The sequence below is a fragment of the Berghia stephanieae genome, chromosome 6 (assembly GCF_034508935.2).
Source record: "Berghia stephanieae isolate SIO BIC M18660-M18661 chromosome 6, UCSD_Bste_1.3, whole genome shotgun sequence".
Taxonomy (NCBI): Eukaryota; Metazoa; Mollusca; class Gastropoda; order Nudibranchia; family Aeolidiidae; genus Berghia; species Berghia stephanieae.
The window spans coordinates 18,976,190-18,997,356 of record NC_088365.1 but is presented as its reverse complement, the minus strand read 5'-3'; the positions used below and the strand labels follow the sequence as shown (position 1 = coordinate 18,997,356).

The 21,167-nt window shown below is 34.8% G+C and overlaps 1 protein-coding gene across 7 annotated transcripts in view; it reads left to right on the top strand.

Moving 5' to 3' along the window:
• The window catches only part of LOC144974614 (prestin-like), a 102,146-nt gene that overhangs the window by 59,764 nt on the left and 21,215 nt on the right, over window positions 1-21,167 (top strand). For all 7 annotated transcript variants that reach the window (XM_078917646.1, XM_078917648.1, XM_078917649.1 and 4 more), the window contains 7 exons: window positions 3,469-3,579; window positions 8,295-8,587; window positions 11,205-11,369; window positions 13,417-13,581; window positions 14,866-14,948; window positions 15,726-15,873; window positions 17,227-17,340. In XM_078917646.1, coding sequence (XP_078773772.1) covers window positions 3,469-3,579; window positions 8,295-8,587; window positions 11,205-11,369; window positions 13,417-13,581; window positions 14,866-14,948; window positions 15,726-15,873; window positions 17,227-17,340 — 1,079 coding nt within the window. The remainder of the gene's footprint in view (window positions 1-3,468; window positions 3,580-8,294; window positions 8,588-11,204; window positions 11,370-13,416; window positions 13,582-14,865; window positions 14,949-15,725; window positions 15,874-17,226; window positions 17,341-21,167) is intronic.

Sequence of the window (21,167 nt, the reverse complement as noted above, 5' to 3'; positions counted from 1 at the left end):
AATGGGAGCGATCTATATTCATGTTTTCGTCCAACCAAGTCATCAATCACATGATTTGTTGAGGTCCAACGATTGGATATTTCTTCACAAATGTAAACACACTGCTTTGCTTATGAAAGTTGGACATATACCCATGTGTCAAGCTGAACAAAACGACCAATCGTGATGTAAGATATTTTAAAAACTGTGGATACTTTTCACTATGTGGGTCACTTTGAGCACGCTATGCAATGTGACCAATGACCTCGAGCACATGGAAAGGGAATATAGATCATGCCCATTGGAATGTGGTCAACCAGTTAAATGCCATAGGCTGGAAAATCACGTATTTATTTTAAAATTTTACCAGAAAAGCTTGCGAAGTCCCAGGTTTGAGAGTTTTTGTGCTAGAGTTGCTGTTATGATTTTTGTTGTTAATATTATTTCATTACATTATGAGCTTTGTACATTTATGATTTATTCAATCATGAACAATTTTCAAAACATAGTATAGAACTGTTAATTTCGACTTTACATTGACATTTTGATATAATTTTTCTATTCAAATATTGTGTAAAAACTGTCTGTAAAGGATAAATAACAAGCTATTAGAGATGTTGTAATTAGATTCTATTACATAAGATTGAAAGAGGATAGGTCCTATATAGATGAAATTATGGTGATGATGATGATGATCATCATAATGATGATGATAATAATGATGATGATGATAATTATAATAATATTAATAATAATAATAATAATAATAATAATAATAATAATAATAATAATAATAATAATAATAATAATAATAAAAATAATATAATCATAAAAATAATAATGATATTAGTAATCGTAATAATGATGATGATGATGATAGTAATAATAATAATAATAATAATAATAATAATAATAATATATAAAACAATAATAATAATAATAATAATAATAATAATAATAATAATAATAATAATAATAATAATAATAATAATCATAATAAATCGTTATTGTCCTCATAAAAGTGGCAATTTGTCATTTGGTTACACATTAATAACAATACAATATTGACATAGACACACTCACACAGATGCACACTAGTCACATCGTAGTCATCGAAAAAAACTGCATAAACAACAACATCATTATCACAATCATCATTATCATCATCATCATCATCATCATCATCATCATCACAACAACCTTCCTTATATTTTCGTTACAATCCTTCACTAATAATAATAATAATAATAATAATAATAATAATAATAATAATAATAATAATAATAATAATAATAATAATAATAATAATAATAATAATAATTAATAATAATAATAATAATAATAATAATAATAATAATAATAATAATAATAATAATAATAATAATAATAATAATAATAATAATAATAATAATAATAATAATAATAATAATAATAATAATAATAATAATAATAACACATTTCAGTTAGTAGCAGTGGTGGTGGTAATGATGCATGCCTTCCTGTCTTTCATGTTTCTGATAAGACTTCTATTTTCATTGGGGAGAGCTGATCAGTAGAGTGTGGAATAACAAAGCAACGTTATTTTCAGACCAAAGCGTTATTTATAGCTATTGATTATGCAATCCACGTCACGTTGCGTCATCCTGATGTGTAGGATATCAAAATGGAGATAGGATTCGTCTTTGCGATATCCTATACAAGTCATTCGGTTCAGATCGTTGTTGCATTGTTTGAGTAACAGTGCAGCTGTTGTCTATTTTATTCGATGGTGTTTCTTGTTAGTATTATTGTTGTTGTTATAACTAGAACAGCTGCTACTACTACTACTACTACTACTACTACTACTACTACTACTACTACTACTACTACTACTACTACTACTACTACTACTACTACTACTACTACTACCACTACTAGACTACTGGTACTAATACCGCCACTACAACTACTACTACTACTACTACTACTACTACTACTACTACTACTACTACTACTACTACTACTACTACTAGACTACTGGTACTAATAACTCCACTACTACTACTACTACTACTACTACTACTACTACTACTACTACTACTACTACTACTACTACTACTACTACTACTACTACAGCAACTACTACTTTTACTACCACTACTAGACTACTGGTACTAATACTACCACCACCACCACCACCACCACTACTACTACTACTACTACTACTACTACTGCTGCTGCTGCTGCTACTACTACTACTACTACTACTACTACTACTGTTACTACTACTACTACTACTACTACTACTACTACTACTACTACTACTACTACTACTACTACTAATACCACTACTACTACTACTACTACTACTACTACTACTACTACTACTACCACTACTAATACCACTACTACTACTACCACTACTACTACTACTACTACTACTACTACTACTACTACTACTACTACTACTACTACTACTACTACTACTACTACTACTACTACTACTACTACTACTACTACTACTAGTACTATTAATATAATTACTCTTCCTCCCCTCTTCATCTTCCTCCTTCTCCTCCTCCTTTTTCTTCTTCTTCTTCTCCCACTTCTTCTTCTCCTCCTTTTCCCGTCGTCTCCATCCTCTTCTTCCTTTCCTTCCTCTAGTTTTGTCCTTCCGTTTTCCTACGCTCTCCTCCTTATTGCCTCGAGAGCTTTCTTCTTCTTCTTCTTCTTCTTCTTCTTCTTCTTCTTCTTCTTCTTCTTCTTCTTCTTCTTCTTCTTCTTCTTCTTCTTCTTCTTTCTCTTCTCCTTCTTTCTCTCATTCTTCTTCTTCTTTTCTTCTTCTTCTTCTTCTTCTTCTTCTTCTTTCTTCTTCTTCTTCTTCTTCTTCTTCTTCTTCTTCTTCTTCTTCTTCTTCTTCTTCTTCTTCTTCTTCTTCTTCTTCTTCTTCTTCTTCTTCTTCTTCTTCTTCTTCTTCTTCTTCTCCCCCTTTTCCTACCCCAAGAACATCCACTTAAAAAGTACCATCGTTACCAAATTGGCAATTTGAACTGCAATTCATGGTAATGATGTTGATGGTAGTGCTGGTGCGGAGTAGAATTGATGATCGCGATAAGACGACGACGACGACGACGACGATGATGATGATGATGATGATGATGATGATGATGATGATGATGACGACTTCGGTGACTTCGAAAGGATGACTGATAATGATGGCGATGACGAAAACTTCAACAGGGACTATGATGATTATGATGATAATGATGAAGACGATGATGATGATGATGATGATGATGATGATGATGATGATGATGATGATGATGATGATGATGATGATGATGGTAATGACGATGATCATGATGAAAAGGATATAATTGATAAGGAAGAGGCGACGACGACGACGATGAAGGTATTGGCTATGGTGGTGATAGTGGTAGTGGTGGAAGTGAATCGATGAAGGCAACGACAAAGTTGATCTTAATAATAATGACGATGTTATATCCTCAGGTATGGCGTACGCCCTGCTAGCTCAACTCCCAGCAGTCTATGGCCTGTACACTTCTTTCTTTCCTGTTCTAATCTATTTTCTCTTTGGAACATCCAAGCATATATCAGTAGGTAAGTGTTCACACTCAGGATATAGATAGAATGAAGTTGACGTCACTCGGGTCTTTGTTATTTTTTTTAGCCATCCGCGTTTATGAGTAATACTCACTGAACTGTATTAACCCGACTATAAACGTTCATGGATACTCACAGTTTTGTGTGTTGGTCCGTTATACTTCCGGATGCCAATGTTATGAATATGAGCTTCTTAGCCAAGCACATACTATCTATAGCAATATGATGAATATAAATTTACTTGAGCTCTTATATAGGGCAATATCCACTAATAGTGAACAAAGGGTCCCTGACCAACAGCAACACGTAACATGTAGAACGAGACATGACGCCTGTTAGGCGATATTACAATTCTTTCCCCGACAAAGACAACGCTGCTAACGGCCAGGTACTCATTTTACACCTGAGTACGGTGAGATAATGTGAGTAAAGAGCCTTTTCCAAGGAATCAACTATGCGCCGAGCAGATGATATTATTCATTACCGCTTGTCTTCCACAAAAGGCATTACGTGCAGTGACAAAGATCGCTAATGATGAAAACACCAAAACCCCACTTAATATTGTTGCAACTATTTTCCTATTTAGTGTTACAGCGGTTTTATGGAATTATGGTATGACACTCGTCTTCGAACCTGTAGATCCCTGGTTCGAGTTCTGTTGTGAGCGGCGCAAATTTGAGTTCTTTTAAACAGCTCTTAACTCATTTTCTTTCACCCGACTCAGCTGGAAATGAGTATCTGACCGTTAATGTTTTTAAAACAAATGTTTTTAAAGAGCGTATGTAAATAAATAGCAAGTTACGTCCTTCACACTGTAGGCAAATCTACACATCATCCTATTAGAGTTATTATCATATCGGACGGGTTCGGATACCACATGAAGGCTACAGGGAAAAATCGACCAAAGTCTGAAAGACCCTTACTGTTCTAATGTCACAATAATTTGGTATTAAAATCAACCAAGAGCTTGTTTTTTATATACATCTGACGTGGTTTTGTAATTCACCTTCAGTTCAATTCATATTATCATGTGGCGTTTTCAACGGGTTTCCAAACTTTGATTTAAAGAAAATAAAAAAATTGAGCTTTTATATAGAGCAATATCCACTTAACGTGCTCAAAGCGCTTTACAAGGGGTCCCTGGTCAACAGCAACATTTAACATGTAGGACGAGGCATGACGCCTGTTAGGCGATATTACAATTTTTCGGACAAAGACAACGCTATTAACGGCCAGGTACTCATTTTACACCTGAGTACGGTGAGAGAATGTGAGTAAATAGTCTTTTCCAAGGACTCAACTATGCGCCGAGCGAGGCTCGAACCCAGGACCTTCCGATCCGAAAGCGAGTGTCATACCACTAGACCACATAGCCGCACTATATTTTCTCAAAAGGTGAAAAATGTGACTTTGATCGTTTTTCCCCTGTTGTCTTCATATGTGTGGTCATTTAATACTATTCACAAATATCTAGATTCAAACGATGCATCAGTGATTCACAACAACAGGTGATGGACGGATGAATAATTGACCAACTTATCGCAGCTCGTAGGCGGGGAAGACCAATAATAATTGGTCACTAACATGTGCTTTTTATTCTCATTTCTGCCGAACTGTGAATGAAAACACATTTTAAAAAATTTTGGCCAAGTACTCGTCCTTCAAATTTTGATCGATTAAAATGACCATCGTCGTCACAAAAAAACTATCTCAAATCTAGGAATCAGCAAAGTCCCAGGTTTGAGGGTTTCTGTGAAGATGAAGGTTAAATTAATCGATCGATGCATATATTATGAAAGATGAGTTTTGTAGCCAAAATTATAAAACGCGTTTTTCAGAATTTATAGTCCTTATCAATATTATCACCGAAAAGAATCGTAATTGCTGCCTTCATCTCCAACACAACCTACCATCCCACGAAATGCGAAAATGGTTATAATCGACCGACTACCGATTACCATCTCTGGACAGTATCAGGTCTACATCAAATAACCTCTGATATACGTTGGTATTTAATATCAAAGTTCGTTATAATGTGACGGATGAAAAAACGACTAATAAGTAATTCTATGCCAGATGAGACGTCAGTGTGAAAAACAAAGGAAAACAACATAATGATTATGATATTATTATTATTATTATTATTATTATTATTATTATTATTATCATCATCATCATCATATTATTATTATTATTATTATTATTATTATTATTATTATTATTATTATTATTATTATTATTATTATTATTATTATTATAGTTATTAGTAATAATAATAATATAATGATAATAATAATAATAATAATAATAATAACAATGATAACATTGATAATAATAATGATGACGATGATTATGATAATAATAATAATAATAATAATAATAATAATAATAATAATAATAATAATAATAATAATAATAACAATGATAACATGATAATAATAATGATGACGATGATATGATAATAATAATAATAATAATAATAATAATAATAATATAATATAATAATAATAATAATAATAATAAAATAATAATAATAATAATAATAATAATAATAATAATAATAATAATAATAATTAATACAGTTGATAATAATATAATAATAATAATAATAATAATAATAATAATAATAATAATAATAATAATAATAACAATAATAATAATAATAATAATAATAATAATGATAATGATGATGATGATGATGATTATTATTATTATTATTATTATTATTATTATTATTATGATAATAATAATAATATTAATAATAATAATGAAAATGATAATGATGATGTTGATGATGATGATGACTTCGACGACGACGACGACGATGATGATGATGATGATGATGATGATGATGATGATGATGATGATGATGATGATGATGATGATGATGGTGGTGGTGGTGATGATGATGATTCGACATTGAGAATACGTATTAACATTTAATTTAGAACTATTAGAATTTTTAGATATAATAATATAACAATTAGGGGTTAAATAAACCAATTGGCCTTTAAACACCATATAAAGATACATCAAATCGACATGTTAACAAATATAAATCGGAAGCATAATGTTGAATGAGAAAGAGATGGATGAAATTAGATGATTAGAAATGGAGATTCATAAATCACGATGACACATACAGACATATTAACCATCATAACATTTTAAAGAGTACAATTCCATGTCTATGACATTTTGAAAGCATTTATAGTTCTCGCATTTTGTGTATTGTAATTTAGACTATTCCATGTCTTTACTGTTCTTGAAATGAATGTTGGCGAATGGATGTATAACAATATTTAAAATCATCACCTAGTGTGAACGTTATTCTTGAATAAATAAAAAAAAATCTTTGTAATCAATTTATATCCATACCATGAACTAGTTTAAACAGCTGGATAGGGCCCCCTCGTTTTCTTCTATCTATACTTTAAAGTCGGAAGATTCAAAACCATTAATCTTTCCCGATAAGGCATATCTGCTATTTCAGTGGGCAATCCTGTAGCGCGTCTTTGGACATTTTCTAAGAGTACTGACTGTCTTTTATATAAAGGGTTCCATAATATGAAATTTTCATACTCTAAGAGAGGTCTAATGGCTGACTTATATAAAGTTACGAACATTTCCGTATCCATGTAAACAAAACTTCTTGATATGAGTCCAATTATTTTTGTGTGGTTTTATTGATAACATTATGGATGTGAGCATCAAAATTTAGAAAAGAATAAAATGTTACTCCCAAATCTCTCTGTGTTTTTCCGTGACAGATACAATCTTTGTTCCAGTTTCCCCAACAAGATATACATTCATTGGATTATAACCGAATTATGAATTCATTATTTCGATTCTTTAAAAAGGATCAAAAAAGCAAAAAAGTCACAGTTTTTAGCTTGTCTTATAGCAAAATATTTAAATATCAACTGAATTGTTTTATTTATTACCTCTTACGGTATCCAGTGAATAATGGGAGTGGGTGTATCGGGTAATCAGAAGGTTATAAGTTTGATCCTCAAACATGAAGGCTGGAAAAAATATTTTACACTCCTCTATGTAAGGATTTCTGTCATACAAAATTTTTTAGACTAAAACAATACGTTTCCCTATTTGTTATTGATTGTTTAGCCAACGAAAGTGTTTTGTTGTCCAATTTGTATTGTCATTCAGTAAAACCTTTTCATTTCATCCTTTTTGTTCCAAGTATCACTTCAAGCCTCAGGGAACATTCTACCTTTCTCCTCTTATTATGGTTTCCATTCAGTTTTCATTTCATTTTCCTTCTCCATACGTGTTTTCTTTCTATGCCTATATAGGTCTTTTTGATTGGAACTTCTCTGTTTTGTGCGGCTCTGTGGTCTTGTGGTATGACACTCGCATTCGCACTGAAAGGTCAAAGGTTCGAGTCTCGCTATAAGCGGTGCATAATGAGTTCTTGGAAAGGCTCTTTATTCACATTCTCTTAATAAACTCAGGTGTAAAATGATCACCTAGCCGTTAACAGCGTTGTCTGTGTCGGAAAATACTATTGTACTATAGCTTAATAGGCGTTGTGTCTCGCTTTACATGTTAAATGTTGTTATTAGCTTTGGGCCCCTTGTAAAGAGCTTTCAGCACGTTTATTGGTTAATGCTCAATATTTCTTTTTGTTTTCAAGTATGTTCTATTCTATCTACATTGATAAATTGCCTAAAATGAACTTTGAATAACACCAGGAACGTTTGCTGTGATATCGTTGATGGTGGGTGCCGTTGTGGACAAGGGATACGTCACATGGCAGAGGCAAGAGCTCAGAGGGGCATTTCACGAGATGCAGGAAGGACATAACATTACGATTCCGTTCGGGAGCCAAGCTGCATCCATCAACGGTATGGCTCAGCCCCTGGAACCTGCCAACGAGAGTCTGAGTGTATGGCAACATCTGTTTAGGCAACAACACCAGACGGAATTGGAGCATATCAAAGTGGGATATGCTCTGGCCGTCACTTTCTGCGTGGGACTTTTACAGGTATATCTTTAACCTTTGACCTCGCTTTCCTTCACCTGCACTATAGGGAATGAGATTAGCGGAAGAGTAGCGTCCCTTGATTGGACGTCACCGGCGGAGAAGATATTAGAGAGAGAACGTCAATATGGTTTTGCGCATGCGTCTCTCGTCCTCGCTTCCGGTGAAACCGCGCGGTTAGTTAAATAGTTTCTCAGCGATCTTGAAGTTTTATGGAACCGTGTGTTTAATTCTAAACATTTTTCTTTCTCTCACCCCAATAACATTATATTTTAAAGCTTTATATTATTTTTCATTCTTTAATTCTTTTTCATAATTAGTGAAATCTCATGATCCAAAGGAAAGATATCCTCAGTTGAAAGTTATACGTTTTTAAATTGACGTTCTCTCTGTAAGGTGACGTCCAATCAAGGGATGCTACTCTTCCGCTAATTTCATTCCCTATTCTCAAACAAAGATTTTGTTTTAGCTATAATTTCCTTAACAACAAAAGGAAACTCGTTACGATACAACCATCATTTTTCTCATTCAGTTTTCTTTTGTACGTCACAGAATTTGAAAAATCTTTTTTGGTTATAATTTTATGAACGTAGTGGTGTGTTATGGATACAGCTTGATTTTTAAACCAAAATTATGCATGCACGCACTTATTTATTTTGATTTAGAGTTTTTTTTAAATTGAGTTGAGTCAGTATGACGTTTGTGGAAAAATCCGGTATATTCTCGGTAAGGTGAGAGTTAAAGGAACGCTTTAGTATTTGTTGTGTTCATGGGTAAGACACTTTGCACACATAAACCCTGTGCGGTGATGTAATCTTGTGGTATGACACTCACTTTCGGATCGGGAGGTCCTGGGTTCGAGCCTCGCTCGGCGAATAGTTCAGCCCTTGGAAAAGGCTCTTTACTCACATTTTCTCACCGTACTCAGGTGTAAAATGAGTACCTGGCCGTTTACAGCGTTGTCTCTGTCCGACAAAATTATAATATCGCTTAACAGGCGTCATGTCCCGTACTACATGTTAAGTGTTGCTGTTGATCAGGGACCCCTTGTAAAGCGCTTTGAGCACGTTTAGTGGATATTGCGCTATATAAAAAATCCCAAAGCTCAAGCTGAAACCCTGTTTACTCAGAAATAATTTTTGTCCATTGGCAATAAATAGCGGGTGTTGGCAAACATCATTATAATAAAAACGCCCAACAGGCGATTTGTACTTTGTATATTAAAAATCTGGCTTCAAGTAGGATAATGGAAACAATGTGAAGAGTTTAAACATAAGTGGGTACATTATTTTTTTAATGTGTTTATTTAGAGAAAATTGGATAAGTATATTCATATTCATTACCAAAGTTCTCAACAGCTCGACGTACACCACCATCACATATATGAATTCATTATTTCGATTCTTCACTCTTCTTCTTCTTCTTCTTCTTCTTCTTCTTCTTCTTCTTCTTCTTCTTCTTATTATTATTATTATTATTATTATTATTATTATTATTATTATTATTATTATTATTATTATTATTATATTATTATTATTATTATTATTATTTATTATTATTATTATTATCATTATTATTATATTATTATTATTATTATTATTATTATTATTATATATATTATTATTATGATGATGATGATGATGATGATGATGATGATGATGATGTATTATTATTATTTATTATGTTGTTGTTGTTATTGCTATTATTATTATTATTATTATTATTATTATTATTATTATTATTATTATTATTATTATTATTATTATTATTATACGGCACACAAAACCAAATCTAAATATTTCACAAAACACAAAGATCTTCCGTCGCCAAGTGACTTTTCAAATCTCACTGGAATGAGGAAAGAACGCCATGTGTATGGAGGCCATAACACTAGATCTTAATAATTTGACTGCGTTTTTGTCAATCTTTAAGGTCCAGTCTTCTTCAACGTCGTTTGACTATCAAAATAGTCCAGACGGGAAATGTAGAATCCACAGATCTTGTGAAATTCATAGAAATCGGCCTTTTATTTTGGAAATAATGATTCTTATAGAGGGGGTTTTCTATCCTATACATTCGTATCAAGAAATCAACGTCATCGTCGTCGTCATCATCATCATTATCATCATCATCATCATTAAAGACAATAACAACAACAACAACAACAACAACAACAACAACAAAAACAACAACAATCTTGTCAATCTTATTATTATTATTATAATCTATTTTTATAACTTTCAAAAATTTGAACTCAATAGTATATTTGTAATGTTCTTTTATGGTCATAAAGGTAGCTCTGTGGTCTTGTGATATGACACTCGGCTTCTAACCTGTAAATCAATGATTCAGGTCCCCCTGTGAGCGGCACAAGGTTGAGTCATTAGAAAAAGACACATTTTTATACCATACTCAGGTGCATAATGAGTACCAGGCCGATAAAATCGTTGTCTCTGTCGAAAAGAAATAATATGTTATAGCGCTTTACAGGCGGCTTGTCTCGTCCTATACTATGTTCAGTGTCGTAGATGGCTTGGGACAATATCTAAAGTTCTTTGAGCATATCTATCTAGTGGATATGGCGCTGTATAAAATCTCTCTTATTGATCATTTTTCACAGATTTTCCTTGGAATGCTCAAGCTAGGTTTTCTCACCTCCTTCCTGTCAGATCCTTTAATCAGCGGCTTCACCACAGGGGCTGCGGTCCATGTATTCTCTAGTCAGATCAAGGCTGCCTTTGGGGTCCACACCAAGAGATATAGCGGACCACTAAAACTTGTATTTGTAAGTTGTTTCCTTACCGTCCAATGCCCTCTCCCGTTTGCTATGTTACCGTCTCAATCTGGTAGTAAGGCGGGATGGGGGCGGGGGTTGGAGTTTAGGGGGTGGATTAAGCAGAGCAGGTAGCCATAGGGAATGAGATTAGCGGAAGAGTAGCGTTCCTTGATTGGAAGTCACGAGCGGAAAAGTTATTAGAGAGAGAACGTCACGTTGGTTGTGCGGCATGAGACACTTCACCGAAAGGGAGGACGAGAGAGACGCATGCGCAAAACCATTTTGACGTTCTCTCTGTAAGGTGACGTCCAATCAAGGGACGCTACTCTTCCGCTAATCTAATTCCCTATAGATGGCAAAAAGTGAATTTGAAGTTCTTCTCCTTCTTCTTCATGCTTATCTGATCTGCAAACCACCTGGGGTGTATTGTTGTATACTTTGGTGTACATGTTGGTCTTTACAGGGGCACAGCAGCGATTCTGTCTCTGAACTGTTTCAGGTTTTCAGGGCCAACTACATCCGCAAGCAGGCCGTTCCTTCCAAATTCTAATGGTAAAACAGGACTGCTCATGACATTACTAACGAAAGAGTGAAAATGGAGAGGCTTCGTATGGGAACAAAACAGACAATTTTCACTCTTTCGTTAGTATTTTACGATCACCGGCTTCAGGCAGCCCTACCGTTTTCTACTTGCTCATGACATTGCACTCTTGAGCGTGGAATTTGGAATCTGTGATCGCGTCCTCAGATTTTTCCCTTTGTTGTCGCAGGTAAAATTATTAGAATCGTCGGTCTTTGCTTCGTACCCGAAAGGTACAAAAGTTTGCGACGCTGCACTGCGGCTGACGCCTAGGTATTCTTGTCTTCCTTTAAAATGATCATAAAGACAAATTTCACCTATGGGAAGAATAAATGGAATTTATTATTTATTATTTTGGGGTTTTAATTTGCATCGAATCATATCGCTTGGATTATTATAAAATTATAATATCATTCAGTTCAATTAATTGTTCTTATTAAGATGATTTTATTATATAACTCCATATCTTTTAAGATATCGTTTTTGTGTTTTTAAAAGATCTTTCACGATATTTTTCATTGGGAACTGTTACCCAGAGTGTCAAATTTTACTTATGCTCCTCCACACTAACAAAGCCATGTATAAATATGAATATTACCTTTGAAAAGGAAAACAACAAGAGATGAAGTGAGTAGAAAAGTACCAGAAGACAATAGAGAATTAAAATTTCGCGGCGGTGATGGGGTTCGAACCCGCGACCTTACTGGTACGACAACTCCGCCTGGCCGGGGAGTGCGTGACTCCACCGTATGAGCTATCCACGATCCCAAAAAAGATTGTCTCTAAACCTAGTCATTATTAGAGCCCTCTCTTTCCCTTTGAAAAGGTACAAAATACCAATATATTTTTGAAGCTGTAATAATATTCATTTCTGTACATTATGTTTTACAGTCTACAGTTTCTAGCAACGTATTTATCACACTGGCGTGTACTTTTTTTTGCAGGCCTGATAACCCAAATTGTTATGGTCTAAGTGCTGTAATGGAACGCCTTACCACAGAGCATTCGTGAAAAAGAATCTTTGTCTATTTTTAAACGTCCGCTTAAAACATATCTGTTTCGTCTTTAGTAGATGGTTTGAGAAGCAAGATAGGTCTGTCTGGTTTCTATTGTGTGGTGGTGGTGGTGGTGGTGGTGGTGGTGTGTGTGTGTGTGTGTGTGTGTGTGTGTGTATGCTTGTGTGTGTGAATGAGTATGTTTCAGCCAAAGTAATTTGTAATTTAAGCGCTTAGAGTCTGGTGTCTCGGAGTTATAGCGCTATATAAGTTTTCAGCATCATCATCATCATCATTATTATTATTATTATTATTATTATTATTATTATTATTATTATTATTATTATTATTACTCTAAAATCAACGCAAAATATTGTCCATTACAACAATGTTAATTAAATCAAGCCCAAAATTGCTTTCGGCTATCAGATCTGCAAATATGTGCACATCGGATCACACTAACAACATCATTATTCCTTAGGCTTACAACAATTTCTTCTCGAACATCCGGGAAACAAACATGGTGACCTTCACCTCTACCATCACCACCATCACTGTCCTTGTACTTATCAAGGAATGCATCAATAATAATGAGGCGGTCAAGACAAAACTGAGGGGTATTCCATTTCCTGGAGAGCTCATGGTGGTGAGTCTGCTTATCTTTCTTATCACTACTTACTTTATATATATATATATATATATATATATATATATATATATATATATATATATATATATATATATATATATATATGTGTGTGTGTGTGTGTGTTTGTGTAAAATATAAATGGAGTCACTTACTTATTTATGGCCGAAACACATGTTTCTGTGCTCTTCCCACGTCGTCAGTCGGCATATTATCTACGTCGATACTACGGACACAATATGCCGACTGACGACGTGGGAAGACCACAGAAACATGTGTTTCGGCCATAAATAAGTGAGTGACTCCATTTATATTTTATATTAGTTCTAACCAACATAATCGAGCACTCTCGTACCTACAAGTACCCACCAACACTCAAATATATATATATATATATATATATATATATATATATATATATATATATATATATATATATATATAAATTATATATACAATTATGCCCTTCCTCCACATCATAAGATATCGTCGCCTAGGCATTCCACGAAGGAATATTATAGATAATTCATCAGACAAGTTGTCTGATGTCAACAGGAATCATCCATGTTGTCCAAGTGAGCAAATTGGGGGGGGGGGGGGGGGGGTTAATAATCTTGCTCAAGGAAAAAAAAACGAAAGTGCCTGAAGCGGGGCTCGAACCCGGGACCTTCCGGGTCACAGGGCAATGCCTTACCTACTCGGCCACTTCGCCTCTGTATAAATCAGTGGTTAGACTTACTTTGGGGTCCGGAAATGTTAAATGGAGTCCTTTATTTTAAGGCATTGTGTTTATTCGAATTGTCCAAACACGCGCGAATGAAGTAGTACCAAGTCTGTTTTATCAACCTTTTTATGAATTGCGGCTTTGTTGTCTAGTGGTATGACACTCGCTTTCGGATCGAAAGGTCATGGGTTCGAGCCTTGCTCGGCGCATAGTTGAGTCCTTGGAAAAGGCTCGTTACTTTACTCACATTCTCTCACCGTACTCAGTTGTAAAATGAGCACCTGACCGTTGACAGCGTTGTATCTGTCGAAAAGAAAAGATATATCGCTTTACTGTGACTCGTCCTCTGTATTATGCTGGCCTCTTGTAAAGCAAAGCGTTTTGAGCACGTTTAGTGGATTTTGCGCTATATAACTGCTAATTTTGTGTGTTTTTTGTTTGTTTTGTTGGGGGTTTTTTTGGGGGGAAGAGTGGGGGGGGGGGGGGGTGGGGGGTCCAAATTCTACCCGTGTGGTACCATTTTGTGCCGATGGAATCCATTGAATTTTATTTATTTTCAGATCATAGCAGGAACTATCTTGTCAAAGCATTACAACCTTCACAAAGATTTCAAAGTCCAGACTATAGGACACATTCCTAGGGGGTAAGACCATACTATAATATCGATATTATCATATAATATACGTTATGATGATGATGATGATGATGATAATGATGATGATGATGATGGTGAGGATGATGATGATGATGATGATGATGATGATGATGATGATGATGATGATGATGATGGTGAGGAGGATGATGATGATGATGATGATGATGATGATGATGATGATGATGATGATGATGATGATGATGATGATGATGATGAATTTCAATTACCAGTTTTCTATGACAGTATATTTCGATTTTACATTGCCGTATTGATAAATTTTTCATTACATTCAAAGTTGTGTAAACCTGTCTGCGAATGATACAATATAAGCTATATAATGATTCTGTAATTATAAACTATTGTTTAAGGCATTTAAAGAATAATTCCTATATTAAGCCTTCAGTAAGATAAGATAAAATAACAAATTTCTCTAATTTATCACAGACATACGTAGGATTAGTATTGTTATTGTTGTTGATCATGATCATGATGATGATGATCATGATGATAGCAATAGTAAAAGCCTCCTCTCCGCGAGTAAAACATCATTCTGTTTTACTTCCGGTTTTTGAAAAAGAAATTGTTAACATTGTTCATTTTGAACAGGCCAAATCCTAAATTACAAATGAATCAAACGTTATTCGCAGAAATAAGAAAAATTTCATCGATATAATTTTGTTTTCAAGCATAAAGTCCACTCCATACATAGGTGTGTGTATTTACCTACGCGAGTATCTACATTTTAAATCACTTTCTCTCTTTCAGATTTCCTATTGCTGATTTGGGTTTTATCGAGTTTTTGCCTAACGTGATAGGAGAGGCTTTCACCATAACCTTCACCGCATTCGCTACCTCCTTTGCTGTGGCTAAGATATTGGCTGATAAACACAACTATGAAGTAGATGCAAATCAGGTAGGTAATCAAAGATCTATATTTCAAGATGTTTAACGATCGTGCAACTGAAGAAACTATAGATGCCTACGTTAGTCATAAATCATTTAACTGCGGTACTCTTGAAAAACATGTATTTAAAAATTTGATCGGAAAACTCGTCCTTCAAATATCAATCGATTAAAATGATCCTCATCTTTGCAAAAACTTTCAAACCTGGGACCTCGCGATTTCTTCAATAAAGTCCCAGGTTTGAGAGTTTTTGCCAAAATGAGGGTCGTTTAAATTGATCGATATATATATTATGTAGCCAGAATTGATGGTTCGAGAGTTACTGAGAATTAATCAATAGGGAACAAAAGCGCGACGTCCAAAAAACAAATAAACGGTTCCAATCTTACTGGAAATATAACACCATTGTCCGACAAAGCCCCAGGTTTGAGAGTTTTTTGCCAAGATGAGGGTTATTTAAATCGATCGATATTTTGAGGACGAGTTGTTGTTGTTTTTTTTTTTTTTTTTTTTTTTTTTTTTTTTTTTTTTTTTTTTTTTTTTGGCCAAATTGTCAAATACATCTTTTTCCATAGGACGGCAGTAAACTGGGTAATTGAGTAGTCTAGGTGCGATCCAATCGTTGTATTTAGACGTTCTTTTATCTTACTCATTCACATTGATCTACGTAATCTAATTCAATGGTCTTTCTTTCACTCATAAGAAGTCGACGTGTTACTTTGCTTATCAAGATGTTATAAACGTGTTCAAAAATATATGTATAGATAGATCTAGATGAAATAGTAACAGCTCACGTCTGATTATATATATATATTTTTCATTTTTTTATTCTTTGATTGAAAAACAAATGTTTTATGTATCTTATTTTGTTTGTTTGTTTTGTTTTGTTAGTTTTTTTTTTTTTTGTTTTTTTTGTTTTGTTTGCTTTTGGGCTGCCGTTCAATAAGAACAACAACAATAACAATAATAATCATACGAAAGTCTGAGATACGAGTAGATTAGAGAAATTTGTTATCTTATCTTATCTTACTGAAGGCTTAATATAGGAATTATTCTTTAAATGCCTTTTACAATAGTTTATAATTACAGAATCTCATATAGCTTGCATTGTATCATTCGCAGACAGTTTTACATAACGTTGAATGTCAGGAAAAATGTATCAATACGGCAATGTAAAATAGAAAAATACTATCATAGAATGCTGGTAATTGAAAATCGGTCATGATCGAATGAATCATAAATGTACAAAGTTCATAGAATAATGAAATATTAATGACAAAAATAAGCATGAAAGCAACAACGATAATAATAATCATACATAAGTAGTCTGATAAATTTCTTCCCCCACTATTCTATTTTCAGGAACTGGTGGCTCACGGAGTCTGTAACATTTTTGGGTCCATGGTTTCCTCCTATTGCAGCGCCGCGTCACTTTCTCGTAGTATGGTTCAAGATGCAGTTGGCGGCAAGACGCAGGTAACGCCCCCCCCCCCCCTCAAAAAAAAAACAACAAAAAAACAAAAACAAAAACAAAACAAAAACAAAAAAAACCTTTTTAGATAATTGGGAACAAGGGAACAATGGGAGCGATCTCTATTCATGTTTTCGTCCAACCTAGTCATCGATCACATGATTTGTTGCTGTACAACGATTGGACATTTCTCAATATATCTAAACACGCTGCTTTGATTATGAAAGTTGTAAATATACCCATGAGTCATGAGGAGTAAAACGACCAATTGTAACGTTATACATTTCTCAAACTGTGAACACGTTTCACTATGTAGGTCATTTTGAGCATACTTTGCAATGTGACCAATGATCTCGAGCACATAGTAATGTAATATAGATAGAATGCGCTTGGCCAAGGAGTTCACAACATTGCCATCCGGAAGTATAACGGACCAACACACAAACTCTGTGTAACCATGAACTTTTATATTCTGGTTGAGACAGTTTAGTGAGAACAACTCACAAATGCGGATGGCAAAAACAATAACAAAGGCCTGAGTGACGTCATCTGCATACTATTTATAGATCATGCCCATTGTGTAACGATATAATACTGGTTCCAATCCCCATGTGTGTGTCAATCCAGTCCTCTGAAGGACAGGATACATGCATTGTGCAATTGGATTCAGTAGTCTGATGTCACGCGCCCGGCAACGGCGGCCATCTTGGTTCTAAACAAAGAAAATCATTACTTTTTATTCTTCATGCTGGCTAGAAATTTTCATTCCCTTTTCATATGCCTTGTGATCAGAATGTGTAAAAGTCAAAACATGATCAAATTGATGGGTTTTTTTCCCTCTGGATACGCGTTTAATCTCGCCGGAGAAATATTTCATACGGCGTCCGCCATTGTTCCGATAGTTTAGAGCCAGTGTTACTAAGTTACCATACGTCATTAGGAAGGAAGTGACTTTACGACTGTTGAAGACTATTTATCTTCTGGTTTCAGAGTGACGACATCTTAATTTTTACCCTCAATAAAATGTTGGTCGTCATTAAACATGATGATCCATTCCACCCTCGCTCTTTTACGTCCCGTAATCATAAGAATCTGCCGAGACTTTAGATAGTATGCGCTTGGCTAAGAAGCTCATAACATTGCCATCCGGAAGTATAACGGACCAACACACAAAACTGTGTGTATCCATGAACGCTTATAGTTAGGTTAATACAGTTCAGTGAGCATTACTCATAAACGCGGATGGCAAAAAAAACAATAACAAAGACCCGAGTGAGGTCATCTTCGAACTATCTATACATTTAGCAACTAAGATATTTATGACAACTTATGATTCAATATGTCACCTCGTCATTGTTTATGGATTGTCTGGAGGATTGTTTACACACTTCTTGTGAGTTTTGAACCGGAAGAGAGGAAGATGTGACGTCACGACTTAAGAAGTCTTATCGATGGTATACGTTTAGGTAAAATACTCATCTGTTCTACCCGCAAGATGAATCCTGCATACACACAAAACTGTGTACTCTTTAAAGTGTATAATATTATACTCTGTTAGAGGAAGTTCAGTGAGAACTATTCACGCAACTGGCGGTCAAAAAACAATACCAAAGAGTAGATTGACATCAACCGTGCGGCTATGTGGTCTAGTGGTATGACACTCGCTTTCGGATCGGAAGGTCCTGGGTTCGAGCCTCGCACTCGGCGCATAGTTGAGTCCTTGGAAAAGGCTCTTTACTCACATTATCTCACCGTACTCAGGTGTAAAATGAGTACCTGGCCGTTAACAGCGTTATCTTTGTCCGAAAAATTGTAATATCGCCTAACAGGCGGCATGTCCCGTCCTACATGTTAAATGTTGCTGTTGACCAGGGACCCCTTGTAAAGCTCTTTGAGCACATTTAGTGGATATTGCGCTATATAAAGCTCAATTTTTTAAAAGCTCAACCTCATTTATTTTATCTAGCTCTTTGTTATTGTTTTGGACTGGCAGAAAGATACCAAGTAATAAGTCCTCACTAAATTATCTTTAATATTCTATAAGGCGGTCCCTGCGAAGCCATCGTTAAGTTATTGCCTGACACTGAAACCCAAAAAGACTAGCATTTTGACGTCATTATTTTGTTTTTGCACCGCCTAGTGAGTTGTCGTTAGTAGTGCTCATGGAAACAAGTGGTCCTAATGGTTGAACTATTGAATACAACTCACGATTTATTTTCTTTTTGTGGCCAAAGACTGGCATTTTGACGTCATTTTTTGGTCAGTTAACGATGGCAACGGTTCCTGTCCCAAATATGTAATTTATGTAATAGTGTGAAAAGTAGCGCACCTATCGTGACAGTCCTGTTCTAGCGCTTAGAGCCTAAACATTAAAGGTTGCGCATCAGTTTGTAAATACTTTTCAACAGTCGTGACGTCACTTCCACCGTAATGACAAAGAGTAACTTAGTAACTGGCTCTAAACTATCGGAACAATGGCGGACGCCCTTATGAAATACTTCTCCGACGAGCATAAGAGTATATCCAGAGGAGAAAAACATTATAAATCTGATCATGTTTTGAATTTTATACATTCTGATCACAAGACATATGAAAAGTTCTAGCCAGCATGAAGAATAAAAAGTACCGAATTTCTTTGTTGAGAGCAAAGCATCTCGTGACATCAGACTATTGAATTCTATTGGTGAGCAATTACCACCAGGTCTTGATACTTTGATCAATTGTACTGGGGTTCGATCAAGCGGACGACTTCTTGCACATTTAGTGGACGTGACGGTCACTGTAAAGATGCTATGCGTTCACGTAAAATGCTCAGATGTTATGAATACACACACTATTACGTGTATCCTTAAATATGTATTGTCTAATTTGAATAATTATTGAGAACGGGTCGCTCAACTGGCGGTCGAAAAAATCAAATAACAAAGAGAGAAAGTTGAAATGTCAACATGGAAATTAGATATCATATGACCGGTTGAATATTGGAATAAATTAAGCATTTTGAAGCAAGCCACAGACCACTAGGAGGTCCTGTGTAATCTGTGAAGCGAGCCGAGTACGAATTATCCGTTAAAAAAAAAACAAAAAACAAAAACAAAAACACAACAACAAACAAATGAATTATCCGTTAAACTGTCGTTAGAGGATGGCCATTTGTGAATTTATTCATGCGTTTACTCTTCCAAAATTGGTCTTCACTTAAGCCACAATTTGATAAAATGGGGTCATGAGTGAAAAAAGGTCTTACTCAAGAACACAACGACAGATATTTGAGTTTTACGATCATTGTCACTATACACGCTCAACATCGCTTGATTTTGTCATAAGATGAGACATCAAATCATTGACCCATCGATGTATTGGCACGATACAAGGTCCTCTGAATCTAAAACGCCATCATCATCATCATCATCATCATCATCATCATCATCATCATCATCATCATCATCATCATCATCATCAACAACAACAACATCAACAACAACAAAAAACAAGTACCAAGTAACAACAACAATATTATAATCAACAACATATCACCATTACCACTATCACCACTATCACCGCCATATCACTACCGCTAACACTACCACGACACCACCACCACCAATAATAACAACAGAAACAACAACAGCTGCTACAACTATTGCTGTAGCCATAGATGTGTTAGTCGGATGTTATCTATAAACACCATGCACGATAATGACCGCGTTTAGTTTCTGTAAAAATGTAAGTTGGTCAACATGTGACCCATTGTGTCGAAACGGTATTATGTCGGAATAAACCAGATTCTATGAAGTCAAATTAAAGACTGTAAAATACGATCATTGTCCTC